This window comes from Pomacea canaliculata, linkage group LG9 (genome assembly GCF_003073045.1).
Source record: "Pomacea canaliculata isolate SZHN2017 linkage group LG9, ASM307304v1, whole genome shotgun sequence".
NCBI classification, from domain to species: Eukaryota; Metazoa; Mollusca; class Gastropoda; order Architaenioglossa; family Ampullariidae; genus Pomacea; species Pomacea canaliculata.
In genome coordinates this window covers 26,076,256-26,102,956 of record NC_037598.1, presented here as the reverse complement: position 1 = coordinate 26,102,956, position 26,701 = coordinate 26,076,256, and the positions used below count along the sequence as shown (strand labels likewise).

Genomic DNA, 26,701 nt, shown 5'->3' with positions numbered 1-26,701 from the left:
GTTACAGGTAGAAGTTAAATGCGATTGATATATTGAATTGCGATGTCAAGGGTTTGTCGGAACGCCCATCGCCAACACCTTTAGCAAAGACATTAATGTGAGATATTAGACTACTACTCGTGTAGTGAGTTGGATGCTGGCAGCAGACGTGCCCTTCACGCGCTTGTCTCTAGCGGAAGTGACGTCTGGGTATGGCCGTCGACCATGGCTGAAGACGATGAGATTGTTTTGAGTTTTAACGAAAGTTTGCTGCGAAAATCAGACGTAGACCTGCTTGGGGGGCCGTGTTGGATCAATGATAATTTAATAGGCTTCTGTTTCGAGTAAGTAACCCCGTAATTTCCATTTCGTTTTTCATGCACGTAGACATGGATTACACCCACCCTGCATACGTCGCCAGGTTGCAGACGGTACATTTTGATTGGAGTGGCAGACGTACACGGACGTTCATTCACAAGACACACAATCGATTCGCTTGCACAAAGCTCCACGAACAACACGTCCCATGAGCGCCCGCTAAGGGCCGTTAGCTGTTTGCCAGACTGCCGATGATGCAATCGTGTTTTGCTTTCTGTCGTGTTTTCCTTGTCGTTATTTGTAAATAAATAGTTTGAAATACAGTCGCAGGCACTATGCCCCATGTATAGACTTATTGTTTTGATCGTTTTCAGCAGCCATGACAGAACAAATGTATGCATTATTGCTGTTGCATTACTAGGCCGACATGGTGACCTTTCTTCTCAGTCTCAGGTCATTAAAACATGTAATGATTTGTTGCAGCTTAATACTCCCATGTTTAACAGTGACATGGTCACCTTCTTACCCATATTCTGTACTAGGGGTTAGTAGGTCAAACTTTGGAAAGTAATCTTGCAATACTGACACGGGCATTGCATAGAGGCTCAAGGAGACCCTGCAAATTACAGTATACACAATGCAACCTGGTATCCATACTATGTTCTGTCTTCAAGTTTCACCATCTGCATACTTATTCAACATCTAGATTTAGGGAAAGGATTATTACAAAGGTTTTTCAATAGCAATGGTACTTTTGATACTGTTTACTCTTGTTCTATAGAATCTTTTATCTTGTTACCAATATCTTGCATTGAGGTTTTCAGTACATTTTTACTTACAAAATAGTGTTTGTAGATTAGACAAGAAATTTTTTGTTAGTTGTTTCTCAGACCAGCATCAGTTGCAGTTCATTCTTGAAGTCTTTTAACAAAACTTTCACCAACAGTTAATCTAATTGTCATTACTTTTATTGAGATCTGCATAGACCACCTCTCTTTTGCATAATCCTACTCAATTATCCATATCTTCACATCTGCATGATTGTTTTGCCTATGCAAGGGAAAAATAGCAGTGGTAACCAGCATGTTACACACATAAACAGACTGGAGCAGTAATAAACACTCCTGGTAAAAAATTATACTTGCCTGTATCCATATACACATATATACATTTATGCATGCATCATGTACCAGATGCCATATCATCAAGCCATATTTCTTGGAATGTTTTACTCTGTGTATCTGTAGGTCAAAGAAAGGGTATAAAGGTCTGTGAGGGTTACTACAATTTCAATGTATATATCTTTCTGTATGTTACTTCAATGTATTTGTGTAAAGCACATCACGTTTCCTGCATATTTGAATGACAGGGTGATGTTGCACTGTTGTTGTTCTTAAAGTAATAATTTGGTCTGAAGGAAAAGTGATTGTTATACAATAATTAATACAATATAATGCAGCTTTATTGTCTACTGCCCTTCACAACAGAGATAAAAATTTTCCTTTGTTGGGTGCTCTCATAAGTAATAGACAAACAAAATATGGTCACACTTCACCCACCAATACAATTACATTCACACACCCCCCACACACACACACTCTCTCTTTCTTTCTCATACGCTAGGGACATTTGTTCTTTTCTAGAGTACTGTTGCAGTTGGTATGAAGGACTTGACTAAAGCACTCTTCTTGGCGACCAGCTGTTTTCATCTAAGGCCTAAGGGGTCATTTGAAACTGGTAATATAACATGTGAGATAGGTCTGTGATGATGATGACAGGTTTTGACCTCACAGCCCTGGTGTATACATCACCTAGTAGTCTTTGTGGAAATCCTACTATCTTGCTGGCATTCTTGACCACCTCCATCAAACAAGCTTGATCTTTGATGGATAGAACATCAAACCACACTGACAGGTTGAATGCTTTAAATCAGGCTGCGATACTCTGATTCAAGTACACAGTCACTGGCACCAAAATTCCTCTATTGCCTTAGCAGGAACAGGCATTGATGTATTTTCCTAGAAACGATGTTAGTGTTTTCCTAAAAAGATAGCTTGCTGTCTAGCAGTGTGCCAAGGTACCTAAAACTTGTAGCTTATAGAAACATCACTGCTTAATGCACCATTGTCACTAGTGGTAATATCTTGCTTACCAGACTGCTTCTCCAATAAGTATTATCATAGTCAGATTTGATGTTTCCAGCTATGTTTGGTGTTGGTGGTATAAGTGTCCAACATCATCACTCATGTTGCCTAGTTGAGCAGGTATGGAGATATAATTCAAGTGAGTTTTTCTTTGCAGATATTTTGAAAGGGAACAGTTCAATCACTCTGCTGACCGCCTGGCCTTGCTGTGCCCCTCAACAGTTCAGTTCATAAAGTTTGCAGCAAGTAAGCTACTGTAGCTAGCCAGTCTCCAACATTAGTCTACTCTCATCCTAGACTGTTTAGGGTATCTTCAAAAGGTCTTCTATATAGTGGGATAGGTTGGGGAACAGTAGTTTGAGAGAAAGAACATGTGTTCAACATAATTTTATATACTGTGGTTATAAGAATGTTAAATTCAATCCAGATAGTTTTTATAGGCAGATGTTTCTGTTCATTGAAGAAATATAGTTCTTAAGTTATTGTATGTCTAGAAGCGGCTGGCTGATTAAGAGGTGCCTTTAGCACCTAACCCTGTATTTATTGAGATTTAAGTTTGTTAGCATAACTGGCTGTTCTGAATTCAGTCAGGTATTAAAAAAAATTGGACCTAACCAAAAGGATTTCTTATAACAGTACCATTTAATTATTTTCTATTAATTTGGTTATTATTACAGGTAGTTCAAACTGAGGGTTAAAAATCACAATGGACATTTATTTGTCAGTTTTTGTTTTCTTTCACTGCAGGTGAAGATCTTGTCCTAGCACTTGAGCCTCTGAATTTGCCAACAAAAGAGTTTGTCTTTCTGCCTGTCAATGACAACTCTTGCACCAGCAGAGCAGGTGGTTCCCACTGGTGAGTCTGCCATTTCTCTCACAGTAGTTGATGTGCTTAATCAGTCAGAACCCCCACCTCCCTCATTATGCAACATGTAAGAGACTAGTAATTGTCCACAATCTAAACCACTGCTAAGTCTGCTACTGCTTTTGGTGGTCGTTCACAAACTCCTCTGTAGCTTCCCACAAGTTCTCAAGTTTCAGAAGTGTCTATTGACATTCCAGTCTGTTGATTATCAGTGTTTAGCTCACAACTGGTGCTAGAATCACTATTGTAGACAGACACTCCCTTCACTTCAGTGTTGTTCACTCTCTCTACCCGTCTCTTAATCAGTATTTTGGGTTTGTGGAAACTACTCTGGAAATCTCCAGCCTGTCTGTGATGCTTCTTTATCTGTTCTAACCTTCTCCCAGTCAAGTAAATAAGCTCACCATCTTGATGGTTTTCATATTTTGACCAACCTCTCAATGACTATGGTCTTCCCATAAAATTCGTTATTTTTGGTGAGCTTAACATCCACTTAGATTAACCAGATCATCCTGACACCAAACGGGTATGTCTTTCACTGATTGTCTCTCAGTCCACCCAACACTTTCTTGACAAAGTCATCCTGTATGATGCTGACAACTTTTTTTTTTCTTCTGATATCTTTTCTTCTCTTCCTTCTGACCATTCGTTGTTTTTTGCACACTTGATCTCTGTCCTAGTTCTTGTACTTTGATAAGTACAAGAACTAGTGATCAAAAATATCAACTAATATTTCATGTTTTTCCTTTGAAGAGTTATGCTTTCTCACTGCTCCCTCTCCAGTCTTGCTATGTGTTTCTATTCTACCCTTTGTCAACTGATTGACACTCATGCCCCTGATACAGTCCATTTTCTTCCAGACCATCTATGAGCCCCTTGGTGCACTCTATTTACAGAGAAATTTTCAGGCTGCTTAGTCCAAAGTTGCTTTGCTCACCTCCTTAGCAAAGAACAAATATTTTCAGAAAAAAGTTCTTGAATCCACTTTTGCTAAACGACAGTACTCCACCTTGTGTGAGTTTCTTGGGGCTACCAGAATCTCTCAACTTCAAGTCAGCTACAGCTGGGAAGAGTTACCTCTCTTTCCTTCCCCTTCTTTTCCTCAACTCTACTTGTTCTTCTGCTCTCTGACTCAGATAAATTCCTCTAAACCTTCTGCTATGTAACAAATCTTAGAGGATGACAGGAAATTGGGATAGATAATGACAGTTGGTGGAAAGAGTCTTCTTGTGTGTCCTAATCAGTGTTAACTGAGCAGTGATGGTGTGAGATTAGTTTGTCCAGAAGTAGTTTAATTTTGTCACTCTACCCCACCACTGTGTCTGTTGTGGTTGGTACTGGTTAAATTCAGAAATAAGATTTAACAGAATTTTGCATACTCATTGCTTTAGTGAAACTGCAATATTAGAAAGCCACTGTCAAATGAAATGCTTGGACTGAGTTTATTATTTCTTGGATTCTGTCTTTGCAGTGTTATGGTACAGTGTTGCATACATCTGTTGAATAGTTGATAAAACCTAAATAAAGGTCTGATTGGTTGTTATTTTGCAGGAGTCTTCTGGTGTTTGTGCGAAGCAAAGAAGAATTTCAGCACTATGATTCTGGTGCAAGTAACAACAGCGTTGTGGCAAAAGCCCTCATGGACAGACTGCAGCCATTTTTACAGGGTTAGCATAATGTTTTGACAACTTGTGCTTTTTTCAGAAATTACTTTTAAAATATGCATTTTGATATTTAAAAAAAAAAAGAATTTTGACATGCTTGTTTTATTGTAAAATCAGCATTCTGCAGTATGTCATCATTTGTCACTGCATCTTTAATAACACTTATCTTGTTATTTGGTTCTTCTCTATGTTTTCTCTATTTGATTTTATTCTTTGTTTAGTACAGTTGTTTATTCTTTTATAGTTCATATGTTATTTGTTTGTTTTCATGTCCCTCATATGCTGTCCACGTTTCGTTCTTGTTCTTAAGCGCTAAGAGCATATTCCTTAGGAGTGTGAGTATGAGCTTTGCAAATTTTGCATTTATTATTATTATTATCTTGAAAATAGTAATATTCATCTTGAGAATAGTACCATTCATCTTGAGAATAGTAGCCTTTATCTTGACAATAGTAGCCTTCATCTTGAGAATATCCCCATTCTTTTTTAGGGCATCTTTTGCCCTCTTGCTGCTCTCCACTTTGTCCTTCGTTTTTGTAAGAACATCTTCACTATCTATCATCATAGTGGAAAGTGCCATTTGATATCCTTTATTTTAAAGGAAGATAAAGTGATTGCATTTATCAAAGTCTAGAAGTATGAGCTTGCAACCTTTAACTGCAACAGTCATTGTGAATTTGCCTTTTTTGTTGATTAGTTTAAAAGGACGTTAACAGCTAAAATATCTTCTGACGTGTATGATCTTTGCATATCTAGATATGTTGTAGCAGTAACATCTTGAGCTAAAGCAGCTATGTGGTAGTCTTTTATGAGATTTGGTGTCACTGAGATATTTTCTGTCATATGTATCAGACTGTTCTCTGGGTATACTGCATGTCAGCATCATTCCTGGCATGTTGGCAACTGTATTTTCTTGTGTCAACTGTTGTCGGTGATTCTTGGGGTGTTGGCAACTACTATTTTGATGAGAAATGCTCTCCTTCTGTTGGCAGTTGTGAACGAGTGTGACTAATAGATATTAAGAGTGTAAGTTTGCAGACAGTTCGTCAGGTTATAAACAAGGGAAAGGAAACAAACCAACAAAGTCTATAGTAGACCATCCCAGAGAGACTCATGCATATCTTGTACTAATAACAGCTTGATAAGGCACTCAGAGCTAAAGATAATGTCAATGCAGAGGGCAGATTTGACAAAATAATTTTAGTATCATGATAACTTGTAGGGTTCAAATCTAAATTAGTCAAAACCGTTAATGCCTGAACAGATATACTGCTTTAAAGACTATATATAGCCCATAAGCAAGTAAAACACATTTCTTATGCTTGTCAGTCTCAGCTATTCTTCTGTTCCAGCCTCGAAACGCAGATCAAAGTTTGTAGAAATGGACTGTCCTCGCCAGAGAAATGGTATGTAAATTCTTTTACTAAGTTTTGATTAAGTAACAAGATCTAGCCAATATTTACTATCAAGAGTATTGGCATTGATCATTTCTGTTGAAAAGATCAGATACTGGTGGCACACTGGAGGTATGGGATGCTTGGAAGGGTGGCATTGTAAATTTCTGGTCTGCATTTTATAACAACAACAAAATAATACTTCACCTATCACAGAGTTTAGGGATGTCAAAAAAAAAAGCTACTGAATAATTTATAAATTCTCAAGTTTATGGCCAGACATCACTCAGCCAATAGGTTAACTGTTTGACAGATGTCATAGTTAAAGTCTTTGTTATATTTTCTGTCAAGATTTTTTTTCCTTTAAGCTTAAGATGCTTCACATTAAAGGAAAGGAAATATTAGGTATATACAGCAAGACATGATGGAGATGATATTTGAATTACAATGAATGTTAAGTAAAAATCTACTGACATACTATCTCACTGTATTTTTGTCATATATTGTCTTAACTAATCTTTTTTCATATTAATTTTAAACTCACAAGCTATTGTTAAGCTAAAGTTTTGGTCTTGTTTGGAAAGAATTTGTTAAAAAAAAGTATTCTTGTTCTCCACATCTAGGTTATGACTGTGGGATGTATGTGATCTGCGTGGCAGAGCACTTGTGCCGACAGCTGTGTGAGTGTTACAATGTTAGTCTCATGGATGTCATCACGGAGGCATCTGTGCAGCAGAAAAGGCAGCAAATTCTCAAAATGATCTTTGACATGGCCGATCAAAGTCATCGCTTCAGCTGATAAGGCAGCCCTCAACACAGTTGCTGTCTGGTTGGTCAGCTGGAAACACAACCCTCTACCCCTCAGGATGGAAATGGAAGTCATCTCCCAGGCCAGCATCGGACCTCAACTTATCATAATTTTTATTTGACCTTTAACACCTGCCATCTAAGCCTTTGATTTGGATTTTCAACTGAATCTTCCCGCGTCAAATATTTCTCTAGGGCACTCTATATTGGGTATAGAATGCTATCATTTAGCTAGTCTTGTCTTCGGCAGTTTTTTGTCTGACAGTTTCTTCTAAAAGCCTTTTGACAAGTGTGTCCTGTATGCCTTAAAAATCCATATGAATGAGATGGTTTACTGCGTAAAGGTGTGGAAGGTGAGTTCAGGACATGTTTTTAGTGGGATAGGGAGGGCAGCCTATGCCTAAGCAGTAAAAGAGGTTTGCCCTTCCTTGGCCACATTAATGATTTATCAGTGCTAATTGTATGTAAGGGATTGACTGTGTGTGTTCAATTTGTCATGCACCCGGAATCAACAGTGGCTTCTTCGTCTTCATGCCTCAACATAAGTGTAAGTGCAGTGACTAAAACTGTTGGTATCTTTATTGAGGCTGAAACATTTAAAACACAAAATTTCTGGCCAGCAGTCTTCTTTCACTATTAAAAGAACATGCTTCTAGAAGTTTTCATGAGTGTTATTCCCATGGGCCTGATGCTGTTGTATTAAATAGTTGTTTTGGGGAGAATCAGAATGGGGAAAGTCTCCCAGAGCTGTGCATGTCACAAAGGGATTTAGTACTGCATTTATCAAAAACTATTAACACTTCTGCTGTCATTCCATCATCTGAACAAAAATCAACACCAGAGCAATATGGTGATGACATGGATGCATCACCTCACCAAAAGTTGGCAGCTTTAGTAAAGAAAACTCCAGTGATGTGGAAAATAATGGATGCTGAGTACACTAGAATGATTTTACTATAATTATTTTTCTGCTGAAACCCATAAAAAAAAATTTTCAACAAGCAAAATGTTTTATGTTCTCTGGTGTTTGTGCACTGTGACAAACTCCATTCATGCAGTCAAGTAAGTTTGTGTCTTACAGTCAGCTAGCCCCTCAGCCTGCAGCTAACTAACCCTGAAAAATGCAGTCATTCATATCTGTGTCATGGGGAAGTTTTCATTGTGTCTGAAGGCTGACCAAATAATTGTCCTTGCACGGGAAGCTTAATAAAATCAACAACCTTGAACTTTTGGATAAGGCAATCTCTAACCTTCAACAGACTGAAAAGGATTTAGTTGGGGACATCCTCATGGCTGAAAATAATCCATGGACATGGAGGTTTGCTGGTGTACAGTCTTCTCACGTACATTCAAACACACAGAGGGAAGGTCATCTATCCTGCATAAGGCATAAGTTGTTGGTTTGTCTTCTGTTAGTGGAGACAGCCAGCACCATTTATGCTCGGTGTTCTTGCAGGGCAGCTTAGCTGTCTGAGATATGTGGCATGTGTGATTTTGGTGTATCCTTCACATTTGTTTATTTTCCATTTGGTGATTTAGACAAGCCATGAAGTGTTTTCTTATCAGGTCTACATTTTTAAATTGGCTCATTTATTGACTCAGAAAGGGCTTTGCATGCAGAATCATAGATATTAAGGACTTAATCAAGTGGAGGTTAAACTGACCCTGTGATTTCTAAATGCTGACTTGGGAGCTACGATACTTATAGCAACAAAAGCCAGATTCAATAGCTGATGACACAGCATCAGTGGGGACTAAAGTAGAGTTTCTGTAGTGAGATCTGTCAACAAGGGACAAAGTTGTTACTATAACATTATTTTTTCTTGAAAATTTGTAAAGGGTTGTGTTTAACTCTGTGTGCAGTTTTTTAACAGATTTATTTAATGGGTGTAGTTGCTATACTTTCTTTTTCTTTGCTCATTTCTTCTTGCATTCATTTGCACATTTGTGTTCTTGCATCCTAGAGACAATAATGGTGATGTCTTGTCTCACCTCATATCTTGTCATTGTCAGGCCAGTTGAGTTATTGTATTGGTTACTTCCCATTGCTTGGTCAGGCAAAGCTAAAAGTAGTCCTCAGTTGTAGTTTTAGAAAGACTTTGTTAATGCTGTATTATTATTATTGACGACAGCTCACATATTTATTGACAGTTGCAGTTTACATAGATTTACATAAAAATAGCAATCAAAAGTGACTGATTATTATACACCACTTTTTCTACAGCCAAGTGGATCACACAATTGGCTTTGATTCTGAGTGCACACCACAGAGAGATATCCTGTTTTTATCTTTTCATCCTTGTCACATTCACTCGATTTTAAACGTTTCTTTTTTTTTTTTTTTTTGGAGGGGGTGGGGCTACTGATATCACCAGCAACTATGGTTGCAAATTTCCCATCACCAGGATTTAAACAATTTTCATCTGGCCTGTTTCCATAGTTTCCAGCATGTCCATGGTCATCAACCTGTGTATTCACCTGCAGAGTTCTGAAAGAGACTTCATGCTCTGGAATGATGAGATAGCTCTTTTTGCACAACAGTTCATTTGGAATGTGCCATTACAATTCTTAAACCATGCTTTGCATTTCTTTAAGTACCACAACTAAAGCCATTGTCTAAATAAATGCAGTAGATTATTTAAGTTTTAAATTAATTAGCTGGAATTAAGCTAAGAACTCTTCCCCAAAGTACTGCTTCCCAACCCCACTGATGTGCTGGTTATGTCCCCTCCACACAATTATAGCTCTTACTCCTTTTTCTCCTACCTGCTGTTTGAGTTCTGTTGATTTAACATCCACCTTTCAGCATTGACAGACTTTCTGTCTGTAGTTTTATACTAAAAGCAAAATCCATCACAGAAAATCCAGGTGTAATGTCATACTTATTGTCGTTATCTGAGTACCTATAGTTTTTGTCATCTGGCCAAACCATGGACATAAAGCCAATTCTAGCTTTAAATGGATGTGTTTTTAATAAGATGTCATCTGCTATTTTCTTGTAACCTTTCTCCCATCAATCATTATGTTTGGCTGTTTGATGTGCAGCACCATATTGTGTTCTTTTTTGCAGACTGTGGCCCTTTAGGCAGCTAGTGTGTTTGTGTTAGTGTTTACTCATTGCAGTTAACTCTTTAACTAAAAAGCCTGGTCTTTTGAGCATTTGTTTGTTTTGCTTGGCTAATGGAGAGAAAGTAGGAGACCATTTTATGTTTATGTTAATGAAGATTTTCAATGCAAAAGTGGTAAAGGAATCTTATAGCTGTTCATATCTCCATTGTCAGGTATTAAATACTTTTTTATGTTGGGTTTATGTAAACTGTTGCTAGTGCAATTAGTATTTCATATTCATTAATTATTATTATCAGCCATTAAATTAGGTTTCCTCTGATACTGATTAATGAAGGAACCTTTGAACGTTTTACTTTTAAAACATTTGTTTTCCTGTCCATTCATTCCAACTCATTTTCATCTCATTGCAAGTTACAGACCTACCAGTAGTTCGTCACTTACATTATTTCTCTCTTTCACCTTCTTTCTTTTACAAATGTTTGTTACAGTTGCTTTTTCCAAGATTATATGAGTGCTAGTGTGTTTTGTTAATGAACTGACCATGTGTACTGGGGATTAATTGTGAAATGTTGGTACATCTGCATAAGATCATAACATAAGCTCTTCATTTGATGCTCAAGGGCAGTATTCCAGTTTCAGTTATGTGAGAGATTGTGTTGGGCCAACATGTTTTTTGCATTACATCCTTTATAATGCTGTTTGAGGTTTTTGAAAAAGTGTACTTTCCTTTTTCAGCCTCATCTCTGTAATGCAACATTTCTTGATGACAGTTGAAAATTTGTCCTGATACAAGGGTTTCTTTAGAGATGATAGGGATTTTCTCTTTGTGCTCTGTCAGACACTGTCATATTAGAGTGAGGGGATTTTCTCTGTGAGCTCTGTCAGACACTTATATTAGGTGGCTGTCAGCATGCTGACTGTTAGAGATCTTTGAGATTGGTTGGCTGCAGGTGAAAATGAGCACATGCTAGAGAAAGTCAGCAAGTCAGATGTAGAAAAAAGATTATCTGTATGTATATTGGGCATTTTCTGAGTTAAAAAAATGATCTGAATTTATGAATGTTTTCATAGGACTGAGGTCAGGGGCTACAGACAGGAGATACATGAGTCATAGCTAGTGATTCCATTGTATATCTTGCTGTTGAAGAAGAAAGTTTTAAGATAGCTGCTGGGATCACTACTAGCCATGCCAGTCTTGATGTACACCATTCTTCAGGTGCATGCACCACTGTATTGTTTAAGAAGCAATTTTCTTAACAGCATTTTCCTTCTGCAGAATATCACCTGTTCTCACAGAATCAGTGAATCTTCTCATGCCATTGTTTGTACAGTTAAAATTATTATTTAAGCAATTAAGTCTTCCAATACAGTTTGTAACTGCAGATGCAAATGTCATCATAGCTATAGCTCAAGTAGATCGTCCCTACTGAAAGAGTTTGTGTTCTTGTATGGTTGTCTTGTGAGTGTTCTTTGAAGTTACAGAACTGATTCTGTGCTTGGTAGACAGGACAAAGTAATGCATCAATTTACGCAATTATTAATGATCTTAGAGGAATAGGAGAGTGCTACATGCCACTTTGCTGTGTAAACTTGTTTTTCTTATGCATCTAAACTTACGCATAATGCCAGACCCTTAACACCCGAGCTCATTGTATGGTTTTAGATGAAACATTATTATTTTGAGGGCATCTGTAGACAGTGGCAAGTGTGTGGTGGCACTTAGTGTCAGGGGTATGTAGACACTGGCAGATAGGTGTAGATGGCTTGCAGCAATTGCGAGTTCAGTCTTTGTGGTGACAGAGCTTTGAGAGAAATTTAGTCAGCATTATTTGTTAAAGCTCTTAGCAGTATATCACAAGTAAAGCACATATTGTGTTTAGTCCGTAAACAGTAATCACAAGACCAGTCCTCAGATTGACCTTGATCCTGTGCTTCACTGGCAGGCTGTTGAAATGATAAGATAGGTTGTGGATTGTTCACACTGGTATTTTAGGATTCTGATTGATTTGAATCTAAGAAAGGTGAACTAATGGATACCAGGAAGGACAGGTGTGACCTAGTCATTGCATAGCTGTGCTCTGACAGGTACATTAGTTACAGACTTAACTAAAGCAGTCAGGTACCAGACCCTAGATATCCAGTGAGTGTGATGGTATAACTCTCCTAGTACTTTTCCGTGGTGGGATTGTGTGTAATTAGCAGATAGGGAAATGAAATATAAGGAGGAACACTAGGAGATACAGTTTACGGTGACAAAGCTGTGACTGAATTCGGAGGTCTTACACTGACTGCTGGCATTTTGGTGGCTCACATGGGACATCTTCAGAACTGATGCACGTGCTTTTTTTCAAACGGCAGCATGTTTTATCTGGGACTTCACACATTTTGCAGACATCACTGTTTTCTAGTCTGTTCTTGTTTTCTTTGGGTGGAAGCTTCATGTTGTCCTGTGCAAGAAACACGTGGAGGAACATGGCTGACCCAGCATGGCAATGTTGGGATGAGTGTATGAAGATTACCATATGCTGCAGTCAAAAAAGGGAGTTCACATTAGACATTCATTCTCATTCTCTATAAGACACTCAGTCATCCATATCACTGAGGCATGTAGTGCTTGAGAATAAGATGACGGTACTGTTGGCACATGTGAATACTCCTGGTTCACCCTGTTTGTCAGAAATTCTTGAGGCCACAAAACAGGATTGAAGATGTTTGTAGACAAAATGCTGAACCAGAGCAATGTCAGCAATTCTATTTCCAGTGATACACAAGTGCTTGATTACAGTATGACAACATTTAAAAATGCTGAACCCAAAAAGGTCCTCTGAGAAAGCAAACATTCTGTTATTGTGCAGGTCACAATGTGAAAGCAAGTCTTTAGTTCTGAGTGTATATTATCAGGCCATGGTAGCATGAAAGAGTTAAGGCTTGGTGTTTTTGTTCTGTGTATTTAGCCCTATATTTTAGGCCTGAAAGTAAACAAATACGGCTGTTTATGCAATCAGTGTTAGAGGAGGTATTCAAGCTATTTATATTCTTTCATGATATTAGCACAAACAATTCTGATGGAAGAAAACAAATTGTGATAAGGTTCTAGATTCTTAAAATGTATAAGTATAATAAAATACATAAATAGTGTAAGATTCTTAGGAATGTCATCACGAGTGACAAAGAAGGTATCAATATATCAGCAATATCAAATGCATATGGCAGTGCATATTCATCAATATTATTTGATGCTTACATGTGTTTTAAATTCCAATATATTTGCCAAGCAAATTGTGAAAATGTAAGATTTTTATTGATTACTATTTTTCCAAATACCTAAATGTTTAAACTGTGTGTAGAATAGTTTCTGAACTTGAGTAATGAACAGGAAAAAATATTATATCTAAGGGTTAGGTAACCATTCTCTCATATGCCTCATCAGGTTTTCCTGCATTAAAGCTTTATTTATAAACAGGAGCTTATACAAACAACTGTCAGTAGCATCATGCAGCCAAATGGTGGTCAAGGGATATTTCTCAGAAGTCAGTTTTCGTCTTTCAAAAAGCACAAGTAGAGTCAGATGTTTGGCAGCAGGTATTATTGTCTTGTAAATTATGGTCATCCAAGGGTTGGTATTACAGCTTCATTTTGCTGTTGTCGTGGTATCAAATAATCTTTGCTTTTGAAATTAAGATTATCTTGAACATGATGCAGTCACACACTTCTTACATACTTCTTACTTCTAACCCTCCAAAAACTGTTTGGTCTTTGTTTTGGTGGGGGAGGGATGATTTATATACTTTTTTCTTTTTAAAAGCTAAACTTGCAGAATTATTTCAAATTACTAGGTTTCATTATTACAAGGTCCTAAAATATGAGCAAATAACACAATATTTACTAGCTGGACATTTGTGATCATAGCTGTTGTTTGCTTTCAAGTGAAAATTAAAATCCCAGTTCCCATTGTCTTGGCAATGATTTTCTAACATGCACTATGTACTTTGTGTCTGTGACATCACGCCAGGTACATCAGATCTTCAAGTTTTGAATTTAGGTGCACATGCTTTTCCAAGAAGCAGTTTAGTAAATCATAAAAAATACACAGCCCGAACCTGAAAAAAAAGAAAAACAATTTTAAACTCTGCATGTGAAGAATTCAGTTAAGTCTGTTCAACATGGAGAGAGTAACAGGAACACTGGATCCATTGATGGTAATGAAATTCTACTGCAAGACCAGATACACGTATAAAGATAACCAAAAGCAAACATTTATCGTTGATGGTGCCCCAGGGGAAAACTTTGCAAATAGCCAGCAGGAAATTGAGGTTTGGCAGTTAACGGGAGATTTTACTTGTTTATTGTAGCGTCATGAAATGACATTTTAAAATCTCAGTATTTTTTATGCAATTTGTTTTTGCTTGCTGTGATATGATGACTTTGCTAGTAAAATGTCTTGGTCTTTTTTATTATTATTTGATGGGGGTAAGGATACTGTTTAGGTTTTGTGGCTGCCTGCTTGAACATTTTAAATTTATCGAAGCAGAGGAACTGATAAACTTGAGAAACTGGAAAGCAGAAAAAAAAATGTATGATTGGAAACTGCATATCCATGCATGAACTCTTATGTCAGCCACACTTCAGCCTGTAGGTATGCAAAGAATGCTGAGGTCACTCACAGAAGTATGAAATGCAAAGAGGCATTACAAACTTCTCAATTTCAATTGTAATTTTCAAGGATATTTTCTAGGCAAGGTGGCATGTTGGTCTCAGGCTCAATGCAGGAATGTAGATTATAAGGCTGTTGTGTAACAGAATTATAATTGCATTTGAAGTCTTTGTGAAAAGCTTCATCTGCTCTGACTGTTGTACAAACCTTTGTGCTAGCGATATAAATCTCCTTGTTGTCTCTTGATTTAAGCCAAAAACGTGTTGGCTTTTTTGTAAAATATGTTAAAAAAAACTGATGCAACTTACCTAGTTTGTTTTGGTGCTTGTGTATAATGTATATGGTGTGTATATGCATTGTATATATGCTGTGTTTGATGTTGCTGCTTCAAGTATTTTAACCCCTCAGTTTGCTTATATTACATCACACCTGAGCAGTGGCTTACTTTATATCAAAAACATCCATGATTTTCAGTTTGCATGGAAGTGTTTGATGTCCACCAACGAAGAGAAGGACCTTAGGAGAAAAATAGAGCGCTAGGCACATTCTTTAATCTTTTGAACCCTTCACACTGAAAATGGATGGAATTCAACTTTTAAATGATCGAAATAAAAAAATAAACATAATGTTTTTTCCTGTGTAGGTGTTAATTTTAAATTTTAAAAATATTAAATGTCAGGAAGGCAAGACTAAATTTCTGGTTGCTGAAAGACTGGGGAGTCCAGTGCTTAATGCCACTATGCCTGATGTGACCATTCATTTTACTGTTCCCCATCCTCCTCAACTTATATTTCATGATCTGATGACACCCATGTAGTGACAGAAGAGTGTCTTTATTTAGTAAAATAATTCTCTTTTTTGTGAAGGGAATCAAAATAGTCACAAAGTAACCTTTCAGTTGTTGGGAAGCGAAGTAGTTGTAACTAGCATTTAAAAAGTGAAAAGTTGGAGACACCTCTTTTACATTTTTGTATTGCTTTATTATTAAGAGAAAGTATTTCGTCAGATTTGTGTACGTGGATGCTTTAATTATATTAAAGACCTTGAGCTCACATTATTGAAATTAATAACTAGAATGAAGTTAAAGCTTATATCAGATTAAAATCTCTGCTTTTAGACATGGACCCATGACTCCACTGGGTTAGGGTTAGGGTTAAAATACAGTGTCAATTTCTCAAATGCACCAAAAAACACACACACAATAGATCTTGGAGTAAAATGTTTGCCATCAACATTTATATATGAATCAAGGAGTCCAGTGGTCAGAAATTTAATCACTTTATACACTATGTGGCTGCTGTTAGCTGGCTCAAAAAAATAAAGTTGTGCTACTCATCAGGCTTAGGCTTAGCCATCATTTCTCACTGGCAGGTTACACAATTACCATCTGCACCTCATTTAGTTTCACTTTAATCCTCAGACCTTGAAAATAAACTTGTGAATGTTTGTTCTTGATTTTTCCCCTCTCCTCTACAACTGCAGAGCGTTAATACCTTTTTCATAAATATTTCACATAAAGTGGGGCAATGAAATGTAGTATGGCATAGCAGCTCATTTCAAGCTGTGCTGACGATTCTTGTGGACTTAATACTTGCTTTATGCTTTGAAATCTGTTCTCTCATGGCCCTGCTTCACACCAGAAAATAGTTCTGGACTGTGTACTCTTCAATAATTCATCTTTTCCTTCTACTCTGTTTAAAATGTTACCAGATTATGTGGCTGGAGAGTTTGAAATGCTATCTTTTTGAGACTGCTCTCATTTGTTTGAAACTACTAGACCAGTGGTTTTGCATGGCTTTTTGTTGAGTTCTGAATCCTTGCACAGAGGGTGTACAGTGTAGTCAAATAATTATTTCAAGGTTGCACCATTTAGAAGCATCATGCTGGAAGATGGAAAATAAACTTTGAAAAATCTTTCCCCATGTTATACAATTTAATAACTTGTATCATGACCTGTGAGTGTGGTTAGGTGTATGACAGTATACCCCAAAACAAACAATTGTAACAGGTCATCCATGCAAATGTAAATATGATGATTATTAATTATTAAATGTTTTGCACTAATTTGCTGTAGCCCTGAATAAGGTTCTTAGAGGGTGGAATCACCCATCAGTCTGATCTGGAACTGTGGAATTAAATTAGGTACATAAAAAAAAAGTTCTAATTCTCAAACTAAAAATGTCAAAGGTGGAGAGGTCCAAACATGATCAACTAATCATGGTTCTTCCACCACCTATCACACATTTTATAAACTGAAAACATGATTTTAGCAATTGCATGTTGCCATATACCCTGGATTTTCAACCATTAGCAAAAATAGCAGTAAAGTAGTACAGTTTCACATGGAGAATGAAATGATGGCATGCACAAACCAAAAGGTTCTCTTATGTCACATTCTGTACTATCTGGACCAAGCACTAGTATTGTGAACTAAAACAACTTTAGAGCAAAATGGTGCCGTCTGCTTCGCTCACTACCTCCCCACCCTTATAAAAGAGCCTGCAGCTTTAGTTAGGATAGATGTTACTAAATTATTTGTGCATTAATTTAATAAGCAAAACAGGATGCCTCAAATGTTTTCATCTACTGAATGTTTTCCAATTATTTTGTTTTACAACATATTCCTTGTTTTGTTGATAACAACATAAGAAGGCTTCAAAGTCATGATGTTGAGATGCAATTTTCAAAAACAAAAAAAAAGTATTGTTATTTTTTTTAGCGTTCTATCACAAGCTTTTGAAGCAACCATGTTGCTGACAAACTGTTTTCCAAACACGCTTCATTAGCCAGGTGGGTGTTCAATTGCTTGCTGGACAGCAGAAGGGTGTTTTTCTGATTGCTTCCTAAGAGTGTATGTTTGTGCATGGTACTACTGTAATATATTTATGGCATTTCTCTATTCATGCACGTGCATGTTTGTGCATAGTATTGTAATGCTCTAGCATTCATATACTTGTGCATGAATACACACTTGTCGGTGGGAGAAAGGAATGGTACAAGAGAAATTCAAGCATCTGATGACATGTCTTTTCAGCAAATAGTCTGCGAAATATCTATTTTATAAATTTTTCTGGCAAAATGTCTTTCTGTGCACTGCCTGCCAGTGAAGGAGCTAAAGGCACAAGTCCTGTTACTGTAAGCTATAAACAGACTAAAGTAAGAATGCAAGTCAAGATTGTTTCAAGTATGATTCTGAATGTGACTTCTAGACTATATATTTAGCACAGTCTAGGGGACAGATGATGACATAAATACCCTCATGTAGAATCTGAATGATGGCCTGTAACAGTGACAAGCTGTGCTTAAAAAAAATATTCTAAACTTTCAGCATGGTGGAAATGCTTTTTCATGGTCTGGGTAGCTTTATGAGGCCTGGACATCACACCTGCAACCAAAGGTCCATGAAAAGCAGTTAGCAAACTAGTGCAAGCACACTAGATCATCCTACTGTACAAGCAATGAACAATCCAAGGGAATATTCAGCATGAAGCGTTTGAGTTTTGACTGGATCATGTCATAAAATATAAAACCCAGTTATATAACTGAATCAGCAACATTTTGAACATTGTTTTTGACACCAGAAAACACTTTCCCTGCAAAATCTTGCCAATCACCCACTAAAGTCCCCCCCATCCCAGTGTGATATCTGGTCATGAGCAGACAACTGCTGTACTTCCATGAAAGGGACCACAGGCTACAACATATTCTGTAGCCATCATCTCTTTCTATAAGCAAGATCGAAAAAGCACTGCTGTGGCAACTTGGTTTCTTTAAGCATGCACTAAATGGCAGATCATCACATATTTTTCCTTTATTTCAACAGCATGTTCAACTTAGAAGTTACCCCGAAATGGTACAAGAAGGCAACAAACCTCACAAAACAGAAACTACAGACAAGACAGACATCCCCCCTCCCCACTTGAAAAAGATTAAAAGCAGTAAATAAACATGCAAGTATCATGAACTGCGTAAAAAAAGGTTACTGATAAATATGTACACAGCTACCTGCCAGCTATACTAACTAGCCATTATGCAGGCTGCACTGAAATGCTTTTACTACAACAGAGCAATCATCCACCCGATGTGTCATTCTGTCAGTTCAGTTTTCAAGCTTAAGTCAAAACACTTGTTAAGTTTTCAAAAGGTCATCTGCAATTTGTTTATGATTATTTTGCAGTATTTGCTGGTTAATTCTTATTTCAAGGTAAGATTTCTTGAAGTGATATAATGGAAATGTTTGAGGTAGTACAGATGGAAAATGAGTAGCATTGCATCTGAGTCCTTTCATGTCAAGTTTTTCTAATTTTGAGGCCTGAAGACACCAGGACAGTCTGAAATGTGAACAAAATCTCTAGTACCTGCAAGTCCAAATAACTGACAGCAAAAAGCAAGTCATCCATTTCTTAAACTCTCAACTGCAGATTGCTAAATTCGCCTTTTTCCTCACATCGGGCCTGTAAGATGTGTTAACAGAACTGAAATACTGCCTGTTACAGTGAAGTAGCCAGTAGCTTGGTAATGTTCCTATAGACTTGCTTCCCTCTCTACGGTCATCTGATATGTAGTTTTCCCGACTATGATTTAAAAGAGTAGGTTCACATTGTGACTGGTTAGAAATAACCAATTCTACAACTCCTGTGGTAAGTCAGCATGTACAAAAATTACTTGGTCAATAACTTTTGCAAAAGGCTGTCAAAAATAAGAAATGACTTCATCCTATTTCCAGCACATGCTGTCTTCATTTAAATCACCATGATAATGGCAGCCTGACTACATCAAATACCCCCATATAAAGACATCCTTTGCTCAGAGGCGACCCTTACAACCACAGTCACAGCTCCTAGTAAGGAGAGGTTATGAGGGAGGATGTCTGCAATTTCTCAAAGATCACACACTACCCTCCTTCTCTGTCCCTTTCCCTTCCAACAGAATACACCTGCTGCCAGCAACATGCAAGTCAAAAAACTTCTTCCACAGCAGAAGTGGGTTTCTCAAGATCATGTTTCTCGAATGAGCCATCAGGACAGTCATCGACATGCTGCTCCACCTGTGATCCCAGCAGTGTTGAGTGGGCAATGTTGCTCAGCTCCTCCAACTGTGCCGTCTGCAAGTAGTCCAGGTGATCCAGGCGCTTTCGCAGCATGCGCAGGTCCTCCTGATGCTGCTTTTCCTGTCACAAGAATTGACAATCTGTATACAAGCTTTAAAGAATCTCTGATAAATTTATCTTGAATTTATAAAAAAAAAAATTTAAGACCTGAAGACTTAAAAAAAAATGTATATTTTAAGAATCTTCCATTTCTTTGTCCTTCAACAACCCTAACCCTGCACATAAAAATTACTGAAAGAATAACCAATGAAGCAGCCAATTGCAATTAGCTGATAACTTGTCAGTAAAAAAACAATGTCGCATCCAGTACACCAAATTCAAGTTGTAGACACTGATGCAAACTATCTCAATTCTGTCATGAAGTAATGACATCTGTTTTTTGCTTGAGGTTTTATGTGATAAACACAAGCAGATAACATACAAAAGTCTGCAGCAAAGTGTAATGACAGTTCCAGAGTTGCATCAAGAGCGTAGTCTTTGCCTTTGCCGTTCCTTTTAACAATTGAAGAAGGTATTTAAAAAATATTATAAAACTTGTTTGTCAGCTTGTTGATCAATAAACTATACTAGTTCATAAGTTTACCAGCTCTTGTTCCATGAAAGTCATGTTCGGCAGAGTGAAGTCTGATGGATTGTCTCCCTTCACAAGGCCTTTATTACCAAAGATAACATCCCGCGGTGAGTAGCCCAAGATAATGGCGCGGAACTCTTGATGTCGATGATACAGGTCTCTCCACTGCTTCTTCAGTCGTAAATGCTGATCAGCGGCCACAGTGTTCTTGCTTGGTAGCCACAAGAGTACAGCACGGGAAAATGTTTTGCTAAGTAACGAGGTCATTCTACATTTCTATAAACTTCAAAAGGTATGACAAGAAAATATTTCTTTAGATTTTAAAATATATTATATCAAATATATTTGGACAAAGGTAGCAAAAGAAAAAAAACTTTACTGAACAAATCTTTGTTTAAGTTTTTAAACTGGAATTTTCTGCTTTAACGTATTGCACATGACTCATTAATGATTACAAATACATGTATAAAACCTGGATAAAATCTCACTAATTATCTCACTCTCATAACTCAGAAAATATTCAATAACTATTAAAATTAACACACAAAATCTGAGAAAGAGATTCTTAAGTTTACTGATGTGCCCATAAGCATGTGATTTTATTACAACAAACCTTTTATGGGACAAGTTTTCAAACTGCCTACGTCTTCAAAATTTAAAAGTAAAAGAGACTTACTGGAGAACCTGTTTCTCCAGGTCCAGCTCATGGTTGGACACCTTCAGTACAGTTATTTTGTCCCGCAGGTACTCTGTAACTCGGCTGTACTTTTTTTTCAGCTAGACCCAGGATAAACAATAAAGCTTCACTAAAGAAAACTGCCTACATAGCATGTTCTGAAAGATGTGTTTTGCGTACAATGATTGGATACAACCAACGATGTTGTATGAAATGCTGCTCATATAATCACTTTTTTTCTAACAGGCTTGCTGACAACAGCCAGGTGTTGTCCTCAGACCTTGAATAGAATTTGAATCAATCTTATTAATAATAAGAATTATGCTGCACCAGGGTCCAGTTAGAAGTTATTCAAAACATATGCACATATGTGCCTGCAATCTGTTAATTGTGTGTTACTGTAGTCCACACATATATTATATTTAAGAACTGCCTCTGCCTTACAGCTTCCTGCCTCCTACTGACCTTTTTGTGTATGCCAGCAGCCAGACTATATTTGGACTGCAACTCAGACAGCTTTTGCTCCATCTCAGAGAGGCGACTGTCAGCATGACTTCGCTCCTCCTGCATTGCCACACGCTGCTGAGACAAAAGTTGGTCTTGGCTGGTCTGCAACTTGTTCAGCTGTTGCCGAGTCAAGCGTAGCTCTTCACGTGCCAGCTCTCCCTCATTACGGAGTTTGATCATCTGATCTGTTAGGTCCTGAAAAACAAGAGATTCCTTCTAAATGCTATCTTCATCTCTTCTTCCAAGCCAGTTTTCCAAACAATGTTTTTCGGGTTTTTTTTTTTGCTTTGAACAGGACATCATCTATAGCCACATACACAATCATCCCACCTACAACTGTCTCCCCTGTTCTGTCTGACATACCTGCTCCTGTCTGACAGCCGCTGCCTGCTCAACCTCCAGCTGATGGAGTCTGGCTCTCAGTTCTGTGTTCTCGCTCCTCTCACGCTCTACTTGATCCTGTAATGCGTCATACTTCTCAAGGCGTGCCCTGCAAATGAACAAATAAATTATGTCAATATTCTGTAATCATGCCCTGTATGTCAACAGCACAAGTTAGATATCAGGTTACTGAGTGCTCTGTAGTCAAGCCCTGTTTAAAAATTGCTGGTGTCCTTCAAGTCTGTAATTACAGTAAATGGCACAAATTATCATGTTCAACAGAATTATAGTACAATATTATGGTGACTGTATCAAGAAACAGGTCAAAATAAATGAATGTAATACGACAAACTATGTGCCAAGCACTGTAAGAGACAACTCACCATCAATTATAATAGATTTTGGTAGTTTACTGTCATTATGACTGGCATAAATGATATTGCAACATTCATAACACGTAAGATTAATTATGTCAACACCAAAAAAAAAACTTATTTTAATACAAACTTATACCCACAGATGATTCAATGCCAAACTTTTACTACACTCTCAACCAACCATTTACAGTTCACACCAACCTGTTTACCCTAAGTCACCAAGCCTGAGTGTAACATTCATTACATACATACATTAATTGGCAGTTCTTACTTTAAGACAGCTACTTCTCTCTCAGCCTGCTCTCTCTCTACAAGTGCTGCCTGCATGCGCTGGACAAGTTTCTCTTGTTCTGCATGCCGACGAGCATCATCATCAATTTTGCGCCGTTCCATTTCCTGGAGTTTTGTTTCTAGCTCAAACCTAGAGGATTATATTGGCAATGTAAACACAATCCATCATGCACTACTCACTTCTGTCTATTGCACCACTGTATGATTCCCATAGATTTCTCTCCAGCCTTGTCAACATAGGTCATAACTGATGTGAAGCAAACATCAACAACAAAAGCAATAATAAAAATTAATAAACAGGTATGGTATAGCACAGTATCACATTTAGTAACATTTAACAGTATCTGATCCCAAAAAAACAAAGAAATAAATTAGACAACTAAACCAAAATCAGATATCTCAGGTAAAAAGAACAATAAACTAGAAAATATATATCATAGGAAAGATGTTCACAATTAACATTTACAAAATTAGATAGTAAGTTGTGACCAATCCAGCCCCCCTTCCACTTCCTGATGTCTTGGCTGGCAGGTTTTTGGTTGGTTTTCTCCCACAGGTCTGTATTGGAGATCTGCTCAGGCCATCTGATGTTGAGGATGTGGCACAGACATCTGTTGACGAATGTCTGTATCTTGTTAGTGATGGCATTTGTCACTCGCCATGTCTCAGATCCATACAGAAGGACTGACTTTACATTTGTATTATAGATGCGGATCTTGGTGTGTAGAGACAAAGCCTTGGAGTTCCAGATAGGTCGTAGGGTGTGGAATGCAAGCCTGGCTTTGTTTATTCGGCTTCTGGCATCTTCATCTGTACCTCCATCTTTGCTGACTATGCTACCAAGGTCGGTGAAACGGTCAGACTCTGTAATACATTCTCCATGTAGTTGTAGAGGGGCTTCTTGCTTGTTGTTGACCCGCATTACCTCTGTCTTCTTGATGTTGATGGTTAGGCCAGTCATCGCTGCTTCTTCTGCGAGCCGAGTGAGCTTTGTCTGTGCGTGTTGTTGCTTGTGGGACAACAGGCTGATGTCATTCGCAAAGTCGAGATCCTCAAGTTGCCTGGCAAAGGTCCACTAAATGCCCGTGTTGCTGTTAGAGGTTGTTCTCCTCATGATCCAGTCTATGATGATCAGTAAGTTTGTCAGTGAGAGCATACAACCTTGCCTCACTCCAGTCCTCACTGCGAAGGGGTCAGTCAGCTTTCCATTGTGGATCACCTGGCATGTCGAGTCCTCATACAGCTGTTGGATGATGGCAATGAACTCTGGTGGAAATCCGTAGTGCTGCATCAGTTTCCAGATGGTTTTCAGATGGTTTCCCTGTCTATGGAGAGATATTTTAAGTACATGATTAAATTCTTCCAGAGCTATACTGGAGTGATGTGAAAAAGAACTGCGTTGCACAGCTTGGATGTACATTGCCTGCACACAAACACTTACTTCTCATTCTCTGTCTTGGCTATCTTGACAAACTCTTCTTCATGAGCAGCCGTGACACGGTGCACAGACTCACGTTCCTTGTTGTCCAGTGCCACCTGCAGCTGTCTCACCTTGTGCTCAGCAATCTCCACTTGTGTTCGTAGGTCTGTGAGTAACAGAATTCATTTAAGTATCACATTGCAAATTCAAAGTTCTAACTGTTAATAATGCCTATATATAACACACTGGTATGGTGCCTTAACCCTACACAAAAGATAGTGCCTATGGGAACAATGATCATACTGTTTTTACAGTCCTGAAGATCAGTTGTTAATAATATTAATTCGGTCTCTATAACCACAATTGTTTTAGTTGTCTGAGCCAAATGGAAATTGTTTGGTACCATTGTTGAGATGGCTCCTTCTAAAAGATTTACAAAATAAACAGAAAAAAAATCAAACTGCAGGCAACTGCCACTGAAATTGTTATCTTTGTTTAAACAATTAGAAATGCATTTTTTTAAACTCAAATTTTCTCATAAGTCAATTTCCTCTATTTTACGGAATCTTGATCGGATTATTTACAGATCAGTTTCTTTAATGTCAAATTTTGTCTCCCATATGATCTGAGACATCTGTCAATGAGAAACACTTAACAAGTTCAATCCACAAAATGTTTCAAATGTTCTCTTCTACTACGAGAAATTTAACACCAGAACAAAAATAGGTTGATCACATAACTTCATATTAGTGATGATAATGATAATTTAGTAGCCTCCTCTCATATTTTTACACACGTATATCCTTAACACAAAAAATCTCTTAGATTATGACAGTTGTACACTAAGTGACATGTGTATGTTCTTTGAGCCATTCCTGTTTTTTCATTGGCCTCACCCTTCACAAGATTGAAAAGCTCTTAGATTATGACTGTTGTGTGCAAAGTTATGTGTGTATGTTCTCATGGCTAACCCTCAACAAGATTGGCCAGCTTGTCTCTCTCCTTCTCTAGCTCTCCACGCTGACGCACCATGTCGAGTTTGAGGTCACTGAGCTGCACCTGTGCCCGGTGGGCTGCTTCCTCCGCCTGGCCACGCACTGCCATTAGGTCCCGCTCCAGTTCATGAACATTAGCACGAAGCTTTGCCATGTCAGCACCATGGGTCAGAATCTCATTCTGAAATGCCTCATTTTGGCGCTTCAATGACTCCCTCTCAACCTTAACATTCAAAAGCGTTTTTGTTTACTTCCTTCTTTAGCATGTTTTACTATTTGTAACAAACATATTGCACATACATATGATGCTACATACAATACTTTTATGGTACATATGTTCACTTGATGGTGGCTTCCTCTTGCACAAAAAATACCTGTGTTCATCAAAAACTCTTTATTGTCCTCAGTATAAGATGTAATACAAGCAACAAAATACTTATAACATGAAATGCCACTAGCAGAGTAACTTATACCAACGAGAAGAATGAATCAAGAATGTAAATATTATGTATTACACTTTTGAACTTCAAGAGAGAAATTATCTAAAAGTATGGTTAACTGATTCTGATTTATATCACACTCAAAAACATCCTGAAGTAGTATGGATTTCTGGTGCTCACCTCCAGTGACCTTATGGTTGCCTGCAATTCACCGATCTGCTTGGCCTGGGTGCGTTGTGCGCTGTCTGAGTCCAGAGTGACTTTTTCTTTCTCTGCTCGCAGTTCGTCAACCTCAGCTAGCAGACCTTTCAAGCGCATGTGAAGAGCAGTGTTGTCACGCTGAAGAACACGCACTTTGTTGGCATCACTGCTGGATTCTGCTTGAACTTTACTCAAAGTAGCATCTCGTTCTTTACGAAGATTGGTCAGCTGCAATATACCATATAGAATTCAGCCGAGGACTGACCACTTGCTTTAACAGTACAGGCATAGAACAATGTATAGAAATTATAAGACTCAGCATTCAAGAACTACTTATTTCACCTAGAGCATCAGCAAAAATCTTGAATTTACTGTATGTAGCATATTTCTACATGTCAAGATCTAACTTCATTTGTCTTAGTGCATTGAAAACTTCCATCTGAAGTTTTTGGAAGGATGCAAAATTATAGTAGGATTCATAGTTTGAAATGATCAAAACACTGGAGCTGCCAAAATAAAAGAAACCCTCTTCATGCCACTCACTTCCAGCTCATGCTGCATCTTAAGTTCCTGCAGTTGTCTCCCATAATCAGTCTTGCCATGCTCGTACTCGGCCTTCACAAAGGATAACTCATACCGCAGCCTGTTGACAGCTGCTCTGGCTTCTTCCACCTCCTGTTCTTGTTTCAAGTACCGCTCCTGATAACTGCGTTCCACCTCCTCCAACACCTGACTTCGCACAATCTCCAGCCTCTGAGGTGTCATTACCTGCAGCCGCACAATACAAAGAGTTGTCTTCACTAGTAAGAAGTGATAATGAATGTTATGCCTTTTGCAC

General features: G+C 37.9%; 2 protein-coding genes across 4 annotated transcripts in view; one reads left to right on the top strand and one right to left on the bottom strand.

The window, feature by feature from the left end:
* On the top strand, positions 1-15,201 carry LOC112571850 (sentrin-specific protease 8-like). Its single transcript, XM_025251187.1, has 6 exons — positions 1-323; positions 2,599-2,687; positions 3,189-3,297; positions 4,858-4,973; positions 6,323-6,376; positions 6,988-15,201. The coding sequence occupies exons 1-6, from the start codon at positions 205-207 to the stop codon at positions 7,161-7,163; spliced, it is 663 nt and encodes a 220-aa protein (XP_025106972.1). The 5' UTR covers positions 1-204; the 3' UTR covers positions 7,164-15,201.
* LOC112571846 (centrosomal protein of 83 kDa-like) overlaps positions 13,672-26,701 on the bottom strand; it is a 16,028-nt gene continuing 2,998 nt past the window's right edge. Inside the window, exons 4-14 of one of the 3 annotated variants that reach the window (XR_003100894.1) lie at positions 26,407-26,631; positions 25,843-26,091; positions 25,199-25,445; positions 24,249-24,393; positions 22,788-22,937; positions 22,122-22,248; positions 21,717-21,953; positions 21,252-21,352; positions 20,588-20,786; positions 18,150-20,064; positions 13,672-14,340 (exon numbers count right to left, since the gene is read on the bottom strand). Coding sequence is in view for 2 of the 3 variants with exons in the window: in XM_025251179.1 (XP_025106964.1) it covers positions 19,852-20,064; positions 20,588-20,786; positions 21,252-21,352; positions 21,717-21,953; positions 22,122-22,248; positions 22,788-22,937; positions 24,249-24,393; positions 25,199-25,445; positions 25,843-26,091; positions 26,407-26,631 (1,893 nt within the window). In the remaining variant the exon portion in view is untranslated. Of the gene's footprint in view, positions 14,341-16,102; positions 20,065-20,587; positions 20,787-21,251; positions 21,353-21,716; positions 21,954-22,121; positions 22,249-22,787; positions 22,938-24,248; positions 24,394-25,198; positions 25,446-25,842; positions 26,092-26,406; positions 26,632-26,701 lie in introns of those variants that run through there. The other 2 variants (XM_025251180.1, XM_025251179.1) reach the window with 2 other exon arrangements.